This window comes from Oryza sativa, chromosome 10 (assembly GCF_034140825.1).
Source record: "Oryza sativa Japonica Group chromosome 10, ASM3414082v1".
NCBI classification, from domain to species: domain Eukaryota; kingdom Viridiplantae; phylum Streptophyta; class Magnoliopsida; order Poales; family Poaceae; genus Oryza; species Oryza sativa.
Genome location: NC_089044.1, coordinates 3,734,500 through 3,758,350, shown reverse-complemented (window position 1 = coordinate 3,758,350; position 23,851 = coordinate 3,734,500). Strand labels below are relative to the sequence as shown.

General features: G+C 42.1%; 1 protein-coding gene across 1 annotated transcript in view; it reads right to left on the bottom strand.

Annotated features, from left to right (window-relative positions):
- Positions 1-546: 546 nt before the first annotated feature.
- LOC4348147 (Putative B3 domain-containing protein Os10g0158600) overlaps positions 547-23,851 on the bottom strand; it is a 28,677-nt gene continuing 5,372 nt past the window's right edge. Inside the window, exons 2-4 of the mRNA XM_026020899.1 lie at positions 13,279-13,495; positions 1,735-2,982; positions 547-927 (exon numbers count right to left, since the gene is read on the bottom strand). Of these exons, the coding sequence (XP_025876684.1) occupies positions 1,736-2,982; positions 13,279-13,495 (1,464 nt within the window). The 3' untranslated portion in view covers positions 547-927; position 1,735. The remainder of the gene's footprint in view (positions 928-1,734; positions 2,983-13,278; positions 13,496-23,851) is intronic.

Sequence of the window (23,851 nt, the reverse complement as noted above, 5' to 3'; positions counted from 1 at the left end):
TTCGTGTCCGAGAACCCCTTTCAACATCCAGTCAAACGTCCGACCGATATGACACCGAAAAATTTTCTTTTCACGAACTAAGCAATGCCTTAGAGAAAAAAAGAGACATTTAAGTCTCGCCGCTTTTAAGATGACCGAGGTCGACCCGTTCTCCATCGATCCTCCAGCAGAAACTCCACAACTGATGATGGCCCTGGCCCCGGCATCTTACTAATTATTACTACTCCCGTTAGTCTATAGATTATCGATTGTTTGAGACGAGACTTCTGGTATTTACTGTATGAGTCAAGTAGAGTATAATCCTAGCTGTTTAATTAGCAAGGTTGGTTGGTTTTGTTCTCTAACATTTCATAAAGGTGGAAAAAATTTGCCATATTATAACTAATAGGTACCGCATGCCTAACAACTCAGGATAAATACGTCTTTTCACTTTCAAGTTAACAGTCAACACACAGTCAACTAATGAAAGTGGTATGAGAGGATGTTCAAATTTGAACCAATGACATATAGAAAGGAAGAGCCAATTTTGTACGGACATATCAAGGATGAGACCAAATTTCAATGGCATATAAGGAATTCTCTCCTTATTGAGACAGCCTAGACAACATTCAGAGTTCACAACGACTTAATAACAAAAAGAAAGCAGAATGCAGAACCAAAATAGAGAGGCGCTGGGAACAACCAGCCTTCCATGACAGGGTTCAGAACAACACAAAGGAACTAAGCACCCCCTTTTTTTCTACTGAGAAACAAAAGCAAGACGAAAACTACTCATCTAAAGTCTAAACCACGACTATCCCAAGTCATCAGGCACATAATCTGTCGTCCGCAGTAAAGATTTCTTCTGAAAATCATCCAAATCAGCCATGTCTCCTCCTTGTACTTCAGCCTCCACCTTTGTAGTATTAGCGACAGAGATATGTAAACCTGCAAAGGGGATTTAATTAGTTTGCTTTCAACCCACTCATTTCTTGTTAACCACAAACCCCAACAACACCCCAGCAAAAACAGCCAACCCCACTTGGGGTTTCATTTTTTGACTTTACAGCTCTCACATCATCCAAAAAGAGAGAGGAACATTATAAGGAATTCTCTCTTGTTAATTGGGTGTGTTCAGTGGAATTATGGGCACACGTACGGTATTAAACTCATCTGACTAAATAACTGCGTCCATCGAGTCGATATATCTGAGAAAAGTATACTAAGTAAGAACAGCAAGCAAGCTATGAATGGACAAATACAATTGCTCTGAGATAAACAGAAATCATGATCTTAATGCTTGGACTAGAAACGACAGAGTTGTAGACCGCAGATAAGACACAGTTTAGGAACGAGCAAGTCTGTAGAACTGCAACTCGGAACAATGTAGAAGGCTGAAACTGAAGACTGAACTGCAACTCCAACATAACAATTGGACTCTGAAACAGTAGTTACCAAATCTTAAACCCCTGACAGAACAGTTACTCCACCACAATCCGAAGCAAAGTGGAATGGACTCGGAACCAAACAGAGGGCAAGGCTTACGGACACGAGCAATTTCAGCATGAATCGATCGTATCAGCAGAATGAAAATTTATTCAGAAATATTAAACTGCAGAGGTTCATGACCCCGAAACAAATCCAACCTTACTAGTGACTACCAAACATGCCCCGACTTAGGAAATCGGAATGGACTCTGAATCAAACAGCAGCAACTGAGTGTAAAACGTCAGACCCGGCAGATTCGAGCATTACCTCATGGGGTACAGAAGCTCATGAAGGGGATGAGAGCAGATATCTGCTGCCGCTGGGGGGCTGGCTGGGGTAGCATCTGGAATCGTCCGTTCCCCACTTGGACGCTGACGATCCCACCGTCCTCGGTGCGGACGAAAAGCAAGCTCGCGGCGGCGCCGATGAGGACTCCAGGTAGGGGGATGCTCACGAGCGCGTTCTGGGTGTGGACCCAATCAACAGCACCGTCAGCGCTGACCTCGGTTTCCCAGAAGCTGATCGTCATGTCGCCGTACATAGCCGCGAAGCTCAGCCTCCCGTCCGCCGCCGGCATGAGCACCGTTCCGCGTGTCTCCTGAGTGATGAACGGCGGGATGTCGACGTATGACAGATGCTCCATCTCGTCGCCGAACCAGTACCGGAGAATCCTCCCAGGGCTCCTGAAGTAGAGCGTGGTCCCCCCCACCAAGATGCTAGGTGCGGGCATGCGAAATCCCCAGTCATCCTCGTCGGCGACGGCGGCCGCGGCGGCGGGCGAAGCGGTCCAGGAGCCGGAGGAGGAGGTGTAGTTGAAGGCGGAAGTGGCAGACGCACCCTCCTCGTCGCGGACGCCGACGAACACCACGCGGAACGGGCCGCCGTGGCAGTCGAGGTGGTCGCATCCCAGGGCGTCGCAGAGGACGGTGGCGGTGAGGTTGAATTCCTCCTGCGCGAACGCCTCCGGCAGGGGCACCTCCTGGTGGTGGTCGGCGACGGGGTCCCAAATGATAAGTGACGACTCATCGAGCCATCCCTTGCCAATCCTCCTGAAGATCACGCGGCCGTGGCGGCTGTCGAGGACGTGGAGGTCGACGCCCTTCTCGGGCACGCGCGGGCGGAAGGTGGTGTCGGCGGTGGTCACGAACCTTGCAACGACCAGATCGCGTCCATCAGCGCCGTCGTGGACGTAGCCGATCAGGTGCGGTAGCCCGTGGAACTCGCGGTAGCGGCGGAGGAAGGCCGGGTCGGTGAGGAGGCTGCGCCATGTCCTGCAGACGGCGGCGAAGCGATACAGCAGCTTGGGGCGGTCGGCGGGAGGCGGAGCAGGATCTGGCGGTAAGCGTCGTTGATGAGCACCTCCACTGGAGGAGCACTGGTCGCCGCCATGGCGGTGGAAGCTTCCTGAACTCGCGAACACGGCGTGGTGTCGTCGGAGAGGAAAGAGGGCGGCGCGGCGTTGGAAATGTGAGGCGGTGGTGAGAAGAGGGGAGGGGAGGTGGGGGGTATTAAAGCCTGACACCCGCACTCCCGCAGGGCAGGAGGGCCCACCACATCAGCGAGATGGCTTCTCCTCTGCCTCGTTCAAAATTCAAAAACTGCTCTTTTTTTTTTCGCTTGGCTGCTGGAATTTTTCGTAATCATTGCAATACTTTTTGGTTAATTCGATTCATGCCATTATAATTTTGTTGTTTGAAAATATACCACTACTATTTACTCCCTCCGTCCCATAAAGAGACGATTTCTGGAGGGGAGGATATGTCCCACAAAGAAGCGATTCCTCCACAGAAATCAAGAAAACTTCAAGTCTATCGTATCATTTGTGGGCCCAAGTGGACAGCGAATTCTCCTTCTCTAGTTCACATTCACACCACAAAAATCTTATCGCCTGCCTGTCTATCGCCGTCTCACGTTTCTCTCTCTTTCTCTCGCGTTTCTCTCCCGTTCCCAAATCGATTGCATCGATGCGGCGGCGGCGGAGGCGACGGGGAGACGCGGCTTCGTCGGCGGTAGTGGAGGCGACTGGGAGACACGGCTTCGTCGGCAGCGATGGAGGCCACGAGGAGACACGGTGGCGGAGGGCACGAGGAGACGTGGAGTCAGCGGTGCGCGGACGCGACAGGGAGACGCGGCGTCGTCGGCGGTGGCGGACGCGACGGGGAGACGCGGCTTCCGCAGGGCAGGAGCCATGTCACGCCCAGAAATTCACGAACCAGAATTTCTAAGCTGAATGTGCATTAAACCCCTGTCCAGGACCATCCAGGGTACACAAACGATAATTGTTGACATACAGATCCACGTCTTATAAAAATATAAAAGATTACAAATGCAGCGGAAAAGAAAAAAAAACGAGCTAAGCCTGAAGACTTGACTCCTGCAGCGGGTGACTCCATTCCACAGGCATCCTTGACGGCAGCAATGAAACCAACTTCTTGGAGACATCTTCAACTGAGAAGGACCTCAACTCTGGTGTGGAGAAAAGAGAGCAAGACTGAGTACTACCTACTATACTCAGCAAGTCATACCGGAAGAGGAGGTATGATGCAGGATATATCCAAGGGAGGCTAAAGGTTTTTTTGCATAAAGCTAGCATTTAAAAGCAGTAGTTGAAAGCAGTAAAACAGTTATAGTAATTAATCAATATTAACCAATCACTGCTCAACGCTACACCACGTTGAGACAGGCCCAAACCACCACCTGAACTAACCAGTTCCATTAGCCAACTAGGGGTGAGACTAATCATGGTGAATCTGTCGACCGCCTATAACCGCGGGCACGGCTATTCGAATAGTTTTACTCTGATCAGAGATGTACAACTGTACCCACAAGACACAGCCCCACGACACATTTCCGTGCGCCGACATGCCACCACGACATACCGGAAAGAGGCCGTGACAGGACCCTTCGCATAACCCCCCTCTAACCGATTGCACCACACCTTAGGGTTCGCCCCCGTCCCCAGCAGGCAACGGGCAGCCCCCCTTTCGTGCCGCGGTGAATCCGGAAGCCGATCAACTGGACACCCCGGCCGACCCAACTCCATCACGCCCACCCTCGCCTTGGTACGTCGGCTAGAGGAAAGCTACACTACAAGCCCAGCCGTTGCCCACGCTGGCTTGTGGTAAGTACGCTAAGTTCTTCCAGGGCATCCCGCGAACCGGTCCTTAATTGCCGTGGGCACGACTAGCAAAACCATGCACCCACAGCCCACTATGTAGTGTATTTTAATTAACTACACCATTGCGGTGGCACTAATTCAAAGCTATGCCAATAATCGAAGTCTATGCTATAATGTGATCCCCCTTTGTGTACTAGTTGAACTAAGCATGGCTAAGCATTTCCTAAACCAACATCTAGTCATTTTAATACCCAAGATATCAATGGCATAAGGTAAACAATATATGGCTGAGTAGTATAACCCATCCCACATGATATTGTAAAACAATGCAATATTTAATAGAAATGCGGGACATTTGTAAATTAGGTACAATATGATCAATTGTAATATATGACTTGCCTTGCTCTCACACTGATGAGACCACAGCAACGTCTTCAAGCAACAGCGGATCGACGAAACGGCCGAAATCTAGGCGACAAACAAAGCACACAAGAAAAACATGCTATAAGACTACTGAAACAGGAAACAAAACCATTTTTAATGGATTCTATACATTTTTATGAATTTACTGAGACTTGAATGGACTTAATCGGTGCTCGGATGAATTAGTTATGATTTTTAGAAGATTATCTGTGTTTTTACTATAAAAGAAAAACCCTTAATCAATTTATTGCGCAATAACTCATCCCAGGGCTGACGTCAGCAAAAAGGGGGCGGCGCCAACAGGTGGGCCCCACGGGTCAGTGGCTCGAGAGAGAGAGGGAGGGACGCCGGCACGTGGGCCCCCACTGGCAGTGGCACAAGGCGGGATGGAGTGCGGCTGGCAGGCGGGCCCCACCGGCCGCGGCTCCAAGGGGGTGGTGCCTGGCTCGGCTCGGCTCCGAGCCGACCGGCCGGCCATGGGGCGGCAGCGCGCGCGGAGCTGGCGGCGGCACACGGTTACCGGCGACGGCACCGCCGGCGGGAGGCGGCGGCGCTGGCGCGGAAGGCAGCGGCGTCGGCCGAAGGCGACGGCGAGTGCATGGAGAGAGGCGGCGCAAACGAGAGAGAGGGGAAAGGGAGGAGAGGGGATCCTCACCGGCGAGTATGGCGGCCGGAGCGGAGGATGAAGGCGGCGGCGACGACTCGACGACGAGGAGGGGCGGACGGGCGGCGGCGACACCTAAGGAGGGAGTTGAGAAGAATTAGGAATAGAGAGAGAGACCACGGCGGACGCCATTGACGGCCGGAGGTGGAGGGGAGGGAGGAACTCACCGTCGTGCGGGGAGGAGGGGGTTCTGGTGGGGTTTAGTGGAAACCGAGCGGCGGCCGAGATGGCTCACGCGGCGGCGATGCTAACGGCGGTGGTGGCTTGGCGCGGCGGCGCCTCTAGCAGTGGCGGCGTGCGACCGGAGCACGGCGGCGAGCGGCGGGACGGCGGTAGGAGGCGCGGGAAGGAGCGGTGAGAGCGGAAAACGAGAGAGGAGGGCACGGGGAGCGTTTTATAGGCGGAGGGGGAGGCGGACGTGGCCGGGGAGGCTCCCGATTTCACCGGCGACGTGGGAGGTGGAGAGAGAGAGAGAGAGTGGGGATTCAAAACCGAATCCCGCCCATTTTGGGCGCGCGGCGTGGGCGGGAAGGCGATGGCGTGGGCGGCGTCGCGGCGACGTGGGCGCGGGAAGTGCGGGCGGCGGAGTGGGGCACGGATGCGGAGTGGAGGAGGTAGGGCGCCGGCGGTTGGAGTGCCGGCTCCAACGGCTAGAGGAGGAAGACGACCGACAGGTGGGCCCCACCTGTCGGCGCCCGAAGGAGAGAGAGAGGGAGGGAGGACTTCGGGGAGGGGAGAGAGGTGGGCCGGCGCGGGAAGGAATGGGCCGACGGCCCAAGAAAAGGAAAAAGGAGGAAAAAGAAAAGAGAAAAGGGAAAAAGGATTTTTCCCGGGGATTTAATATTGCACTTTGCTTATTTTAATTGGTTAAAATTATTTCCAAGGCTTTGAAAATTCCACTAAAATTCCTATTAGCATATTTTGACACGTAGAATCCAAGAAAAATTTCACATGCCGATTCCGATTATTATTTGCATTTATTAATTTAGGGATTCAACTCTAGGTTAAATTAAACAATTTCTTCGAACGATTTATTTTATGAATTTTAAAGCAAGGAGGGGAACTTCAGGGCGTGACAAGCCACCACATCAGCGAGATGGCTTCTCCTCTACCTCGTTCAAAATTCAAAAACTGCTTTTTTTTGGCTTGGCTGCTGGAATTTTTCGTAATCATTGCTTCTTGGCTTAATTGGATTCATGCCATTATAACTTTTGTGGTTTGGAAATATACCACTACTATTTAATTATTTAGACTCATGCCATTATAATTTAATAATTATTTGATTTATACTAATATATACCCATCTATCTATCTATTATATTATTAAAACAGCTTTAAAAGGAGACACCATATTCGTTGTGGGGCTAGAAATTCCCACATTAATAGGAGAAAAAGAAAAAAAAGAAAAGAAGAGTCCAAGTAAAAATACAATTTAAAAATAGCTAAAATTTGGAATTAAATGTAAGCAATAGAAAGAAGTTTCCATATAGAAACCCAATACGAGATTAATCAAAATTTGAAATAAAAATAAAATAAAATCCTAAATTAGCAAAAAAAATAAAAGATTCTAAGTAGGAATACAATTTAAAAGTAGCAAAAATTCGGAATTAAAAATAAGGAATATTAAAAGAAGAGTTTATACAAGAACCCAATACGAGATTAATTAAAATTCGAAATAAAAAAAATCAAAATTAGAAAAAAGAAAAGAAAAGAAGAGTTCAAGTAGAGATATAATTTAAAATTAACTAAAATTCGGAATTGAATATAAACAATATTGAAATAAGAGTACATATAAGAAGCCAATAGTAGATTAACTAAAGTTTGGAATAAACAATAAAATATAATCTGAAATTAGGCAAATTAAATAGAGAGTTAAAGTAGAAATACAATTTTAAAACAACTGAAATTGAAAATAAAAATAAAAATATCAAAAGAACACAATACAAAAAATAAAATAAAATATGAAATTAGAAAAAGAAAAATAAGATATCAGCTAGGAATACAATTTATAAATAACTAAAATTGGTGATAAAAAAAATAAAGATTACTAAAAGAAAAGACCATCTGAAACACATGACGAGATTAATTAAGTAACATGCCTATAAAGGAGCAGAGTGGTGGCGTTTGATGGGACATCTAAAAACTATTAATAAAACACCAAATAGAATCCTAATGAGGACTAAAAAGAAGTACAATGGGCAGGTCGTGAAGCAAACGGTCAAGGCGGTGGCAGGACTTCAGGAAAGTAAAAAAATAAACCCAATGATAATCATATTTGATTTTTAAAATCTCCATAATAATAAAAATGAGATGCAATGGGCAGGTCGTATAGGAGTACAATGGCAAAGTCGCCGATCGTTGGTGGGTCTTCTAGAAAGTAAAAAAAAAGAATTCCAATGATAGCTATGATAGTTATGTTCAACTTTTACAATCCTAATGACAATAAAGAGTATGCGGCGAACGGGTTGTAAAGGAGTATAGTAGCAGCGTTTGATGGGATTTCTAAAAATTATAAAAAATGAAACCCAACAAGACAATAAACTCCAAACTTTAAAGGTTCGAACTCCTAAAAAGTAAAAAAATTAAACCCCAATGACAATAAAGAAGGGCGGCAGTGGGTGAGCCGTAGAGAAGTGCAGTGACAAAGTCGCTGACGTTTTGGCGGAACTTCTAGAAAGTTAAAAAAAAATCTAAATGATAATTATGTTTGATTTTTAAAATAGCAATGACAATAAAGAGAAGATGCAGTGGATGGTAGTATTGGACGAGACTTCTAGAAATTATAAAAAAGATGCCCAACAGGACAATAGACTCTAAAACCTATAAGTTTTTAGATCCATTTTTTAAAGATTTCAAGGAGAATGAATAGAAAACAGTAGTAAATCGAGCAAGTAAATAAAGAATAATATGACAGAAGTAAGGGGTAGCAACTGTTATGACTTTTAAAAACTAAAAAAAAATAGAAACATGACGATAATAAGGTTTAGTCTTTAAAAATTTAAGACAACGAGATAACTATTTAATAAATTTGAAGTAAAACTATATTAAAAATATATAATTTTATATGGGTGCTAGCCGCGCAATTGCGCGGGCCACCCAGCTAGTTCATTATATTTTCTAAGATTTTTAGACCAAATTGTCCTTATCTTCTTTCTTCATCCCTCTTTCCTGTTCATCTTCTCTCCGTTAGATCTGAGAGCTTGTGCATATGTGATAACGTGAATCGAATGCGAGCATGCTCTTGCCGGTCATCGGCTAACAGTTCGTTGGAGGGATGGGTGGTGGCATGGCGTGAGGTCAGCTTGATCCTCCTCACAACACCTGCACACTGCGTGGGTTGAGCTCCCCCTCTCCTCTACCCAACAGCAACCATGGCCATCGCCCCAGGAATGGATCCATTGGGCATTGGCAGCCCCAACCAGCAGCAGCAACTGAAATGGAATGTTTCCCTAATCCCACCAAGAAATCAAAGTCTAAAACCATTCCCCAACAAAAAAAACAAATCTCCAAAACAGAACAAACCCATGCCAGTGACCATGATGTGCACTAGGGTTCCCAATCTTCCGAAAGATTCTGATAAACAATGATTTGGGCGGAGTCGCGACACAAATCGATCCGGCTTCTTGAACGCGCACGCTCTTGAGCCCCACAATCGCATCACCACGTCTCCTCGAGTTATCACCCATGTCGAAATGCAGATGACCTCGCCGAGAAGGCTAATCCCTGTTTGCCAATTGAAGAACACAAACAAGAACGAGATAGAATACAACCGAAATTGCAGATGAATGATTAAGCTCACATGTTGGGGTCTTACAAACATATCTAGCGGTGAAACTGTTCTCGACAGAATAATCTATGCAAATCCCAAACCCTAAAGGTGACGGCGGCTACTGATATATAAAGTTTAGGGTCGTGCAACCAACCCTTGACGTAACCCTAATGGGCTCCAACACGATACATGGCCTAAGGCCCAAATACGGTGACACAGTACCGGGACAGATTCTAGACGTCTCTGGCTCGTTCGAATTGGAGTGAGAGGGGGAGGGGGGTGGTGGTTATCAGAGGAAGGCTACTGCTCCTGCTGCTGCCACAACACAAACAAGAGAGACCTAGGGTGAGGGATCCGGATCAGCTGCAGTAATAGTATGGACTATAACTTAAGGAGTCGTAGCTGCTAAATCTGACGGTAAGGATTAGCCTGGCTACATTAGCAAAAGTACTTTACAATAAAATACTTATTGTTAGGGTGCTGTAGAGTGAACAGGATCATTGATCATAAAATTGAAGGGACAATTTGAATCATGCCACACAAATTTTGCAAAATTTGTGATATGCCACCCTAACCCACATGTCATTGACTCATGTGGGTCCTACATGTCATTGAGATATGGGTGTCATATCTTAAATTTTGCAAATATAGGGTGGCATGGTTCCAACAAACCCAAAATTGAATGGCTGAAAATACATGCAGTCCTGACTGCACCTGATCTCAATCCCAGGGTGAGTGATGCTTCTTCTCTTCAACCTCATTACTGGTAGTATTACTGATTATGGGCCAAGTAAATATTGTGCCAAATATCCGTGGCCAATCGTGGCTGTTGGTTAGGATGAGCTGCTTCTTGTTCTGTCGACTAGTTCGTCCGGTCAACAAGACTCCTCGCTATCTGAGCGGCTGTTTGGATGGTACTTAAAAAAAATAATTTTTTTTCCTATCAGATCGGATATTTGGTAATAATTAGAAGTATTAAACATAGATTATTGATAAAACCAATTCTATAATCTTAGCCTAACTCACGAGATAAATCTATTGTACCTAATTAATCCATGATTAGCCTATGTGATGCTACAGTAAATATGTGCTAATTATAGATTAATTAGGCTTAAAAAATTTATTACACAAATTAGATCTTATTTATATAATTAGTTTTATAAGTAATCTATATTTAAATACTTCAAATTAGTACTAAACATATAATGTGATGGACTAAAGTTTAATTCTTGTATACAAACACCACCTGATATCCTGATATCTCACCTTTGTGGTAGGTGAGGAGGGAGAAGATCGGATAGAGGATCATAGTGCTGCAGCAGCTGGTTTCTCCGTTCGGGAAGGTAAGACTGTGAAAAGGGCAGAAAAAGCCTCCATCTTTTGGCGACACGTTCTTTACTACAGCTTCTTGTACTTTGCCTTTCATCCTTGTGTAGGTGACTGTATCCATATGGTAATTACTGGGCGCAATTTCTTATTTTTACCAACTAAAACTTTTACTGGTAATCAGGCATCGAGACAACTGATGGCAAATGCAAGAATAATTTTCGTTTTTAAGATTACAGTAGCAAAAACCTTTTATTACTACCTGCTATACCCTGCAAGCTTTTTAACCTCCTTTGTCCCCGAAGAGCACGGAAAGCAAATCAATGCAAGATTGGCAGTACTGCTGCCATTTACTCGAGAGAACAGAGAGTAGTCAAGGCTGTCTTTAGATACAAAGTTTGATCCAAACTTCAGTTCTTTTTCATCACATCAATCTGTCATACACACACAACTTTTCAGTCACATCATCTCTAATTTCAACCAAAATCCAAACTTTGCGCTGAACTAAACACAGCCCAAAACTCAAAGCACCAATGCTCAAACTAGTAATTCCCTCTGTCCAGAATATAAGTATTTTTAGTTATAAATATCCAGATTTATAGCTAAAAATTGTTATATTTTAGTATGGAGGTAGTAAGTAGTAGTAATACAGAAGCTATCGTCACCAACAAATTATCACCACCGAACCGGTGGTGAAAACGTTTCTAGGCGTACAGAACCACAAATGTCATGCACTTGCTGCTTTGTTGCTTGTCGTTTGGTGGACGTAGCGATAATAGCTCTGCTCCTTCCCTCCTCTCCTCCGTCCTTGTTGCTGCTGACAGTGGCAGGTTGCCAACTTTCTCGCTTTTGCCTGCGACTGCGAGGCGAGGGCTCGCAGTTTTTTTTTTGCAGGGAGTATAGAAGTGGAGGGAGGAGTAGCAGCAGCGTGCAGAGGGGACCATGCATCAGATGCTGCTGTTTCTGCTGCAGCTGCTGGGATTAATGGATCCATGGAGCAGGCACAGGAGCACAGCTACTAGTCGCAACAAGTTTTGCGCTGTAAACAGTACGAGCGTGCTCCACTACTACTAGTAGTACTGCATCTCCTACGGATCATATGCGTGCATATGCTAACGCTGTGCTGTTCCACGGCTAGCACGGTAGTACAACTACCTATCCTGTCCACAGGGCAGTGAGAGGCGGTATGGGCTTTGCTTGCACAGTCGCGCCAGGCATGAGCTGGCTCGGATTTTATATACGAAATTGCTATACATCTGCCTATACGTCCGACCCATCTATCCGACTAGTGTATGTATAAGCATATATACTATTTGTCTGGACCCACATTTGGATGCATGACTCGGTCGGATACAAATCGTATATGACTCGGTCGGATACAAATCGTACAGCTCGGTAGTACGTATAGCAAGATTCTTATATATACTACAATACGTGCTGTAGAGATCATAGATCGTGCCTGCCCGGACCCGACGCATTCCGGCAAGACCCGTTAATCATGCCCGCGTCAGTGTCTGCCATGAGCCGTATGCCTTTAGATAAAAACTAGAAAACGTGGCGCGGCTTAAAAAAAAAAAAGGTCTCGCCAAAGCAATCCTCACAGACCAACGACTACCAGAAAATTCCCAAGTTTACTTTGCCTGCATGAGTTTGTTCATTAAAGCCCAAACCAAACAATAGCTCAGCAGCACGCTTTTCAGCAGTATTACATGAATCAAGTGCCTCTAACCGCTCATATATACGATCCGTAGTGTCACCGTGGTCATCATCCTATAAATGTCAGTAAAGAAAATTGATTTACACGACCTTAAATATCAAGTTATAACTTGCAACAAATTAAAACAAGACAAAATAGAATACATTATCAGGGGCACAAATGTAGTAGTAGTAATGTGTTTAGTTCACACTGAAATTGGAAGTTTAGTTGAAATTGCGACAATGTGACGAAAAAGTTAGAAGTTTGTGTGTGTAGGAAAATTTTGATGTGATGGAAAAGTTGAAAGTTTGGAAAAAAACTTTAGAACTAAACACGGGCCTAGGAAGCATTTGAAGATCTGCTGACCTGAGCAGACTAAATTCCAGCTTCCTTTTCCAACTTCGTTCTCTATTCGTCACAACAGATAACGGCTTGCAGCATAGACATGACGGAAGCCTCGATCAAATCGGAGAGGTGTTAAATATACACTAGAGGCTGGGGCGCGCCAATGGCGCGCCGCCTGTGCACAGTTCGATGAAAACAATCAAATAGTACCATAGCAGCCGTACTATAGTAAGGCAGCTGCCTGTACATAAAGTGGTTGATTGTTCGCTCAGCCTATGCATAACAAAACGAGCTGAGGACAACGATAAGTAGCTGTAAGTCACTCGCTTACAGAGCAAGTAAAGCCAGATAGACGCTAAGCAAAGGATAATAGAGAGTATTACAGCAGCTGTTGTAGGGTAGATAACAGCAGCGCATACTGAAGATGCAGCTAACTTTTACAGAGCATCTATGGTGATGCCTGAGGTCACCTGCCCTGTAAAAGTGGAAGATGCAGATCGTGTGTAGGCTGATGCTGTTGGCTGCTGCAAAAGCTAACCACCCTGATGATAGGTTGTAGCGGGTATCCGACGATCTGTAAATAACCATTGTTGTTGAGGGTCCTCCTGCAATCTGCACTTTAATGTGTGTTGTCTTGGCCCGAACCAGCTTCGCAATGTATTTCTTTGAAAATTCAGTTGCAAAGTACTGAAAAAGAAATGGGACAGTTATATGCTTGGTATGGATATAAGGAGATGGAGATGTTGCGTGAAAAATTACCACTCTGTCCTGCTCCATGAATGTTCTGTTCATACGAATGACATAGAACCTCTTTGATTCTTCTAGACAATCTACAATTTCTTTGATGTAGCTCTTCAATTCTCAGCTGTCAGCTTAAGCTGGTGGCAGAAGGAGGTGTCAGCTATGCTTCGTTTGGTACTGCCTGGAAATAAAAGATGGAACAGAAAATGACTATGTATGAGTGGAAACATAGATAGGAAGATCTAGATCACTCGGTCAGTATGTGGAATTTTGCACGGGGCAATATAGCACAGTGTTTTTAGGCAGTGTAAGTTGGAGGAGCATCTGACTGATCTAATCATATATTTTCTATTATGCGGCGAAAAAAGAACAGGGATGTTAATGGGCAGTGTAAGTTGGACAAATGTGTTGAGGTAAGTCTTGTACCTGTTCCGTTCCTCAGAGGTGGAATGCTCTTGCTAGTGGATGGATGCGCACTTGTGCTTGCTCTGGTTAATTGATCTGATGGACTAAGGGACCTATTTTTGTCTGATGAGGTGGTGGATGGGGTCTTTACTGGACATCTAATAAGGCATTGTCTGTTCAGTAGCATAACACGCGCTTTAGAGCGCGATGACATTCTGAAAAGAATCGTCTCTCCAGTTTCTAATCCAGTTGCTTCTGCAAATTCTTTCCACCCTGTCGTCATGTACAGTGTGCTAGCAGCTTCCTTGATTCTGATCTTGATCTTCAAGCCATGGGAAGTTTTTAACCTCAGGCTATCTCCATGCTGCATTTCATATGCTGTTGCAAGTGTGATTGGCACAGGCTTCAGAAACAAAATATCATATACGCAGCGGCGCTAACAGCATGCTGTAGATAGAAAGTTTTGTTTGACTTTGAACTTACCAAGTAGCTTTGATTTGTTGCATTCAACCTCGCTGATGCGAACACTACGGAAGACATGGCTGCGCCTATGTCACACCCTCAAAATCCTAAATTTATAAATTGTTGTTTAAATGGAATTATTAGAAATGATTTTAAAAGCCTTGAAGAAAAGATCTAATTTTAAATAATAAATTCCAATATAAAGGTGGGCTAGATAAAATTTTATTAAAAACTTATCTTGATTCTATAGTTCCTAGATTTTTTTGGGATTTATTTGAGCCAAGAAAGTATTTTTAATTAATGAAATATCATTTCATGAATAATTTAAATAGAAAAAGGTTTTAAAATCTTACTTTTGGCTTTGGGCCGAAAGTCGTCCCAATTCTCTCCCTCTCTCTCCTCGGCCTGCTTGCGCCCGGCCCAACCAGTCCGCCGAGCCGAGCCGCCCGCCCTCTCTCCTCTCTCCCGCTGACAGGTAGGGCCCACCTGTCAGGGTCGTCTTCCTCCTCGCGTCGCAGCCGCGCCCTAGCGCGCCAGTCGCCGCCGCCCCCTTCCAAATTCCGTCGCCCCTTTCCCGATCCGGTCAAATTGGTAGAGGGAAAATGATCCCCTTGATCTCCTCTATCTTTTCTCCTATAGAAACTTCATCTAATTTCGTTTGGAAATTGTTGGATTCGAGCTCGATTCGGATTCGTTTTCTCTCCTCTAACCCTAAACCTTCCATCGCCGTCGCCGGCCGCCGTGGGCCTCCATCGCCGCCCTCTAGCCCCTATATAAGGACCCCCTAGACCTCCTCTGTCCGTCGCCACCCTCGCCTCAGCTCGCCGCCGCTTGTAGCGCCGCCTCCGCGTTAGCCCGTGCACCGCCGCGAATCCAGCCGTGCGTCGCCGCCACTCCGGTCGTCGTTGTCGCTCGGGAAGGCCGCCGTCGGGATCACCAAGTCGTCGCCGTCCTTGTCCCGTCCTCCGTTTCCGCCGAAGGCCGCCGGAGCATCGCCGTCATCGTCGACCCGAACGTCTCCGCCGCTTCGACCTCGCCGCCGTCGCCGTCCGTTGCCGTCCGCCGTCGTCCGTGTCCTCGGTGAGTTCGCCGCGTCGCCCTCTACCCGTTGGTGCCCTCCGTTTGCACCGCCGCGCCGTCGTTCGCCGGTGAGCCCGGGGTGCCGAGCCGTCGCCGGTGATGACGTCATCGTCGACGTCAGTGCCACGTCCGCCGTAGACCCGTGGTGGATTAGATCGATCTCGGCCGTTCGTTTGGATTAGATTAGATCCTAGCCATTCGATCCGTAGACCGTCTCCGTGCACCCGGTCCACCGTGAACCCGAGCCCGCTGACGCAATAAATCCTTTTTCCTTTTCAAAAATAATTCTTTATTGCGTCATAACCTAATTAAAATCTATATAAATGATTTAATCCGGTTTAATCTTTAAAAATTCATAACTAATTCATCTTAGCTCGGATTTAGTTGGTTCAAGTCTCTAAATTTTTCTAAAATTGAGATCTACATGTTAAAAATATCCACATGTGCTGTTTATGATTGTTTATGTACTGTTTTGGTGATTTTGCTCTTTTATGCTTAGATTCCGACGTTCCCGGAGAGTCTGAGTTTGCAGGAGAAGACTTTGAAGAGTTCCAAGGCAAGTAAGGCAAGTCACACAGATCCCAAACAACCCTTTGAGCATGTTGATCCCGTTTAAAGCTATTGTTTCTATTCAACTATTGCATTTATTTTTGAATGTCATTGGGTGGAAATAACCTATTGCTTTTGTTATAGCCCTTTGATATTGATTACCTATTCTTTGTCACTTGGTTAATAATTTGATTAGCTAGAACATTATATGGTTTTAGCTAAAGTAATTAGGATGCTTAGCCATGCTTAGAGACTCTAGCTCATATGAATGGGATAATTAATAATTCACTATTACTTAATGATGGCTTAATGATAGCTCATGATGGTTAATCATGATAGGTTGATTAATTAAGATGCCAACTAAAATATGATAATGGTGGGTTGTGAGCACATGGTTTTGATGGTCGTGCTCATGACAATTAATGACCGGTTCACGATTTTCGGTTGTGAAACATTAATCGTGCCAACCACAAGCCAGCGTGGGCAACGGCTTTACTTTTTGTATAGTATGGTTCATTGTAGAGCACCAGACTGTGAAGTGGCGGAGATAAGCCCACGGGGGTCGCTGGGGAGTCCATGCCTTGTTTTATAAGGGGGTGATTATGATCCAGGAATGATGCACTGGTTTGAATTGTGTTATGCGAAGGGTATTGTCACAATCTCTATTCGGGTACTTGTTAAGTATCGCGACGCATGGTTGACATGATGTTGAGGTTGTGTCTTGTGGGTACAGTGGTACACCTCTGGCCAGAGTAAAACTATTCGAATAGCCGTGCCCGCGGTTATGGGCGGGTCGAACAATGTCTTTCATGATTAGTTTCATACCTTTCACCATAATAAATGATGATGATAATAATTTGTTTAGCTCCTGGTTTGGAATGGTATATTCCTGGTTTGGAGATAGAACTATGCAGCCGGGATTGGTTGTTCAGAATGGTTGGGCCTATGCAATGGGTATGTTGTATAGCGTTGGATTAATATTGTTTAATTAAATACGTTATTGTTTTATTAAATTCTGAAGTATTTATTAAATACCATTTATACAAATGAGATTATACTATGCCATCCTTTGTTATCCCCTGCACTTGCATATTTGCTGCGTGGCTTGTTGAGTATGTCATATACTCACCTTGCAATCATTCATCAGAGGAGGAGTTCTACAGTGATGCTGAAGGTGTGGAGGATTAGGCGTAGCCCTGGTCAAGCTGCTTGTGGGATGGAGACGTCTGCGCGCTTTATTTTTCCGCTGCTTAGATTTTTATTGTTTGAGAGGAACTATCTACCTCTGTAATGATTTTTTATTCACTTATTAATTAGAGTAATAATTGTACTCTATTATCAATTTGTTATTGTGTGCCTCGGCTGATTCTTGGACGAGGGTTTACACACATGTAAGCATTTGGAATTTTGGATAGAAATTCCGGGCGTGACAGCCTACAATATATATACACATGTAGTTAGATGCATTTGATAAATAAAAAAGGTTATGAAAGGTCTAGCTAGCCATTGGAGTTTTTATTATAGTATTTTTTTATTTTTTAAAGAGAGTTAGTATTTTGGGATATGCAGAAATGCAGTGGAGTGTGTGATTTATAATTTGATGTATGTAAGTATTCATGTGATGAAAATTTTACTTGTAGTTGGAAAGATATATATGGTAAGAAGATATTGTGGTGGGTTAACTGGCTGTATTATGATAAGATGTAAGATAATTATAATGTAGGAATAGAACTAAATAGCTGTGAAAAAGACTAATAATCTACAGCTGATGTAGGCATTTTTTTAGTATAGCAGCTAAAGGATTTATGTGAGAGAGTATGAATTATTTATTTTACTTTCCTGTAACGGTATTGTTTTAATGTATGGAAAATGGTAAATTTCTATATGTCAAATATTAGGAACTGAATCCAATATTAGCAAGTCATGATACAAATATAAAATATAAAGAATTGAAAGGGGTAAAGTACGAATATACATGTTTCTCTTTCAATAATGGGCAGGCTAAAAACTACATAGATAAGTTGGACAGCATTTATACGTGAGCTGAAATAAGGCCCAGTGAGAAAACATGTATCAGAAGAGGCGTATACCTAGGATGCGAAATTTACATAGTGAAATGATACAATGAAATAACTTATTCTTATAGTGAAATGGTTATAGAAAGGATTTTTTTAGGTCAGCTAATATGGAAGAGGGCTGGTGGGTTAGATCACCTAAGCACAGTCACTGGTCAGGGCTGTCAACAGTAGTGAGGGTTCATGGTAGATCCATGATATTTAGATCGATTTGAGGAAGGGCCTGATGCTGGGTGATCTAAAAACGTATATTCGGTGTACAGAAAATGGAAAATGAAAAAGAACCCGTAAAAAGGTTCCTATGCTGAATGCATATTCGGTGTTACCTATGCTGAATGCATTTATCACATCTAAAAAGGTTCTCTGGATCTCTGCTCCTCCTAGGAGAAGTTGATGGGATGAGAAAGAACCCGTAAACACAAGAACTCTTCCAATCTAATAAACCCGAAAGAAGAGTCTTCTTGGGACAGGACCTTTCTTGTGTGTTACCTACTTCTAAAAAGATCAGAGAAGTTCAGAGAACAAACCTGTCGCTGCTTGTCGGTGATGATTTTTCTCAGATCACTCAACCTCACCGTGGATTGGGATGGGATGTGGCTTTGGTGTTCTTGGGGTGGGGTTGAGGCGTCTCTCTGAGGAAGAAGAGGCCTCATACCCTGGCATTTATATAGCGCCACTATGGCCGTGCAAGCAACGCAACGCAACGCAACGGAAGGCAAGCATCTCTCTTCCTCGCTGTTCATTGCCAATCTTTCTCTACAAAACATACAAAAAATAAATAAATAAAATTAAAAGGTGTTTTTTTAATTGTGAATTAGGAGTACAAATAAGCTGTAGCTTTTGTCCATGTCGTCAGGCCATGGCGGGTAGCACGCGGGGGTAACAAGTTGCAGCCAGTGATTTTGAGTGTCAAACTATAGTAAAGTAATATGAACTGAAATTATAACTATAGTTCGGAACACACATACAAAGGAAAAAAACATGATATTAATAATGCTACCTGCCTCATTTTATGAATCACTGCATGCAAAAGATTTTCATATCATAGTGAAAAGCTCGGTAATGGTAAGACTCGCTGAATACATAATCGATTTTAGGTTTATAAATAAAGCATCAAGATTACTAATATAGTCTCTGATGGTTCGCCATTGGAAAATAGCAACACCTACCATTATGATTTATTTTAGGTTCCTATTCAACCTAATGTCTCACCTAAAATTTGATCAAATTCAAATTTATTTATGAACATCAACATAACTGATATGGCCCTAGAAAATATGAGCAGAATTATTACAAATTATGGTAGTAAAAATTATGGCTTGGTTCAGACGAACATTTTTTTTTCATGACATAGCCAATTGTGAATCATCTCAAATTTCACTAAACCGGCACACATAAAACTATCTGACACAGCACAATGAAAAATTTGGTGATAGCGACAGTAATTCATGCAGATCATATTGGATTAATACCAATGATTTTAATACCATAAAGTCATAAAGTCCCCTATTTCTCTTGTAGGTGAAAGTTGCAAAAATTAGAATTACTTTCTACTATAATACAGTGTCTCACTGAATACATGATCAATCTGAGCTTTATAAATGGAACATCAATATTACTGATATGATTTCTCATGATCTATTTTCAGGTTTCTTTTCAACTCAGTGTATTGTTTAACACATATGATCAACTTTACACTCGTATGTGGACATTAACATAATTGATATGATTCCTGATAATATGATATTAAAAAAATAATGTTACCAAAAGGATTTAACAAAAGGGAGAGAATAAAAAGGATGATTTGGTAGAGGGACATTTTTTTTCCATTGTATCAGCAACTGTGGGTCTCTTCTGTAAAATGAATTAAGAGCATACATATAGCGCATTAACAGCGACATTGGTTAACCTGAGTACTTGTTTTTTGCAGATGTTATCAGATTGACCAAACAACCAACCAAACAAGGTTGTGATCTCTAATGCACTGCACATGGGAATATGTGGAGCCAACTTCATGATTTACTCCCTCTAGTCTATAATATTTGGCATTGGGAGGACTAACTTAATATCCAACATCAAATAGTTTTTACTGGAGACTGTAGATTTTACAGAGACCTCTACCAAATAGATATAGTGTAAGAATAATGCAACTTGAGAGTGCAATAAGCATTTAAAGAGGGAAAGCACTAATATTACTGAGGTACAGAGCTATAGGTGAAGTAAAATATTTGCTCTTTTAATTGTGCCTCAATCCACTTGTTCACATGCATGACACAACCCCAGATAGAGGAAATTAGACAAGAAATAACTATATAAATGTATGATACCTTTTATAAGTAGTCAAAGTTGAACCATTCAAGGCTATTTATCAAATGGATGGCACTGCTGCAACAATGATCAAACAACCAAGCAAACAAAACCTGCCAAAAAGATAGCATTTAGGTTCTTATCAAGCTGCTCTATTCCATTCGATCCTTTCCAAAAGGATGATTTAAAGCAAAAAGACAGAAAACACCAAGTCACACCATGTCGTTGCTGCAAAGACAATTCTAAGAATTCCTTTTTCATTGAAGAGTAGACCTTGCCACTTACATTGCATATTTGCAAATAAAAAGAATATCCTCAATATATTTGAGTGATACAAATTTAGCAGGAAGTTTTTAATGCTACTGTATGGATAAAAAAGAAACATAACTTCTAGATCGGCTAATTGAAGTAGGTATTTACTATGAGCAAGTCAATCACCGTCCGCAATATATATAGCTTATAACCCATACACTTCAAAGCTAGCTTTGTTGCTAAATTTGTTTCCCCTAAAAAAATCGGAAACGGCAGTCACACCGAATTCATCTCTGTGAATTATTCAACATCCACATTTGTACTTTGTGTCCTTGTACACAAAAAAATTGCTTGTAGCCTCAAAATACATATGATAGCAATAATCTAATTTCTTTCAAGACACAATATTTCTATTTACCTCATTTCCATGCAGCATCACGAGTGTTTTTAGTTCAGCTCTACGGAATAGAAATATGACCTTTACCAAGCACATAGTCCAGCAGCTGAAAAGGAAAGGTTAAAAAATTGTTAAATACAATGCTTTCAAGGAGACTGATGTAATGATAATGCAGAGTCTATGAGTATAGTTGCCTTGGTTACCTCATATGCAATAGGAAAGCAAACCCAAACAAGTACATCTATCTATCTATCTATCTATTATATACTAAAAGTCCATTAAATTCCCTATAAACGCTCTCAAGCTGCCACGTGGCTCTCTTAAAACGCTCTCATATTGCCACATGACACTATAATATAACAGAGAAATCTGACCATCGATTTTCATTTAAATCAGTGGACCCATTATTTTACATCATTAGATCTATCTTAAAACCAAAACCTCCCACCGGCCCCACCACCTCAGTGCAGTACGCACGTACTGCTACGGCCCTCTGTTTCGTTCTCTTTTTTTTTTCCCTTTGTTTCTTTGTTTTCTTTTCCCAATCATAATTAAAATTAAACTTATCTTTATAGAAAAGAATACCCCACAAATAGACATCAAACACGTTAAAATCCATTAAATATCGTATAAATGTTTCTAACCGTTGTGTGGTACTCTTAAATTAGAGAAACATCCAACCATTGGTTTCCACTAAAATCGATGGACATATTATTTTACATCGTTATTAGATCTGTATTACCTAAAAGTCCATGAAACTTTCTACGAACACTCCTAAGTCGCCACGTGACATCCTAAAAACACTCTTAAACCGCCATATGCCACTCCAACAAATAACCGTTGATTTTTATTATATTTAATGAACCCATTATTTGCAACCATTAGATTTATCTTATAGAAAAAGTTAACCACCCAAACCTAACCCCAGCCAGCGTACGTACTTATATCTCATATACAACTACCTATTATATATGAAAATTAATAATATACCTCATATATTATAATTATAATTATAATTATTACACCGCTCTCTTCCTAGATTAACTCTTCCTTCTCATATTTTTATGCTTTATTAGTTAGAAAGAAAAATCTTCTATTATATACTAAAAGTTCATTAAACTTCATACAAACGCTCCTAAACCGCTACGTGGCGTTCTAATAAACCGGTGGACCCACTATTTGTTTAATAAATCGCTAGACCCACTATTTTCAACTATTATATTTATCTTTATAAAAAAATATCCCACAACCCACCCCTTCTCCCAGCGGCCCACCCTCTCCTCTCCTCAGTACGTATGTTATGTACGTATGTACGTACGTAGTGCAATGCCATGCTTTCTCCCCTCCTCCAATCCTTTTCTTCCTATTTCTAGACGAAAATTTTAACGTGGAAAAATATTATAATAAAACATCTAACCTTCGCTTTTCATTTAAATCGATCGGTGAACCAATTATTTTAACCATTATACCTCAAAAAAAATATTTTAACGATTATTTAAGCCGATGAACCCATTAATCTATATATAAAAGAAACACTTCCTTAAATTTTACCATAGACCATTGTGCTTTGCATGAAAACCAAATATGAACAAACATTAAAACTATTAGATTTAGGTATATAGATGGTTTAAACCGGTGAACCTATCAAATCTATATATAAGAAAAACACTTTCCTAACTTTGAATATATGCCATTTTTCTTTGCATGACAACCGAATAAAAACAAAATATTAAAAAAGGAAATATATATTATGGAGTAAATTTCAAAAACCCACGTAGATATATCTATCTATTATATAAAAGTCCATTAAACATCCTAAAAAGCTCCTAATATGCCACATGAGATTCTTAGAAACGGTCCAAAGATGACACCTGATGCTCTAACTAATCCCTAGAAAATCTATGGAAAAAGGAGAACATCTAACCATTGGTTTTATTTAATCTAGTGAACCTAATATTTTTTACCATCAGATACCATTAGATTTATCTTTAATAAAAAACTTAAGATCAATCTAGCGGTACGAGTCCGCCCAACGCACGTACATGCTTCCATCCATACGCATGATAAGAGTCTGTGTGATTTTTTCCTTACTCGCCTCCCTTTTGTTCGAAGGTAATTAAGTTAAGGCTTAAGGGTATATAATATCTTCTATATTAGTAAGTTAATTTCATCGTACTTTCAAAGACTACATACACTTGCAAATATAGGCATAGATAATATATCTTATACATATTGATCTTGGTATGTTTTATAAAAAAATAAAGAATCTTCAATAGCTTTAAATTTACAATTATATATTCAATTTATTATCTGTGTGAACCATTGTATTTTTTTAATCAAGTCAATAGTTTAATATCTATACCAATTATATTTAATTTCTAATAAAATTATTATATTTTGGACCCACATCCATACTCAAAAATCCTAAAAGTTCTCATTAAAAATCAAAATATCCACCTTATTTTTTTAATAAAATCAAAATAACCTATAAACCGCTAACCTTAACCTTAATTATAGCATCAATGGACCTATTGACTCATAACAAACTTAATTATATCTCTCAACGTGTATGTTGATGCTATTTACTTAATTCCAATGCCTTGATAAAAATATATGATATTCTTTTAAGGATAAATGAATGATCTTATGTTGTGTTCGGCGCTAAGGGTTGGGAAACCTTAATCCTTTGGAAGTTGGACATTAACTTATAGCCCAAAATACCTATATCATGTTGCTCAAATCCAACTAATACACCAAGAAAAGAAGGACAGAGGG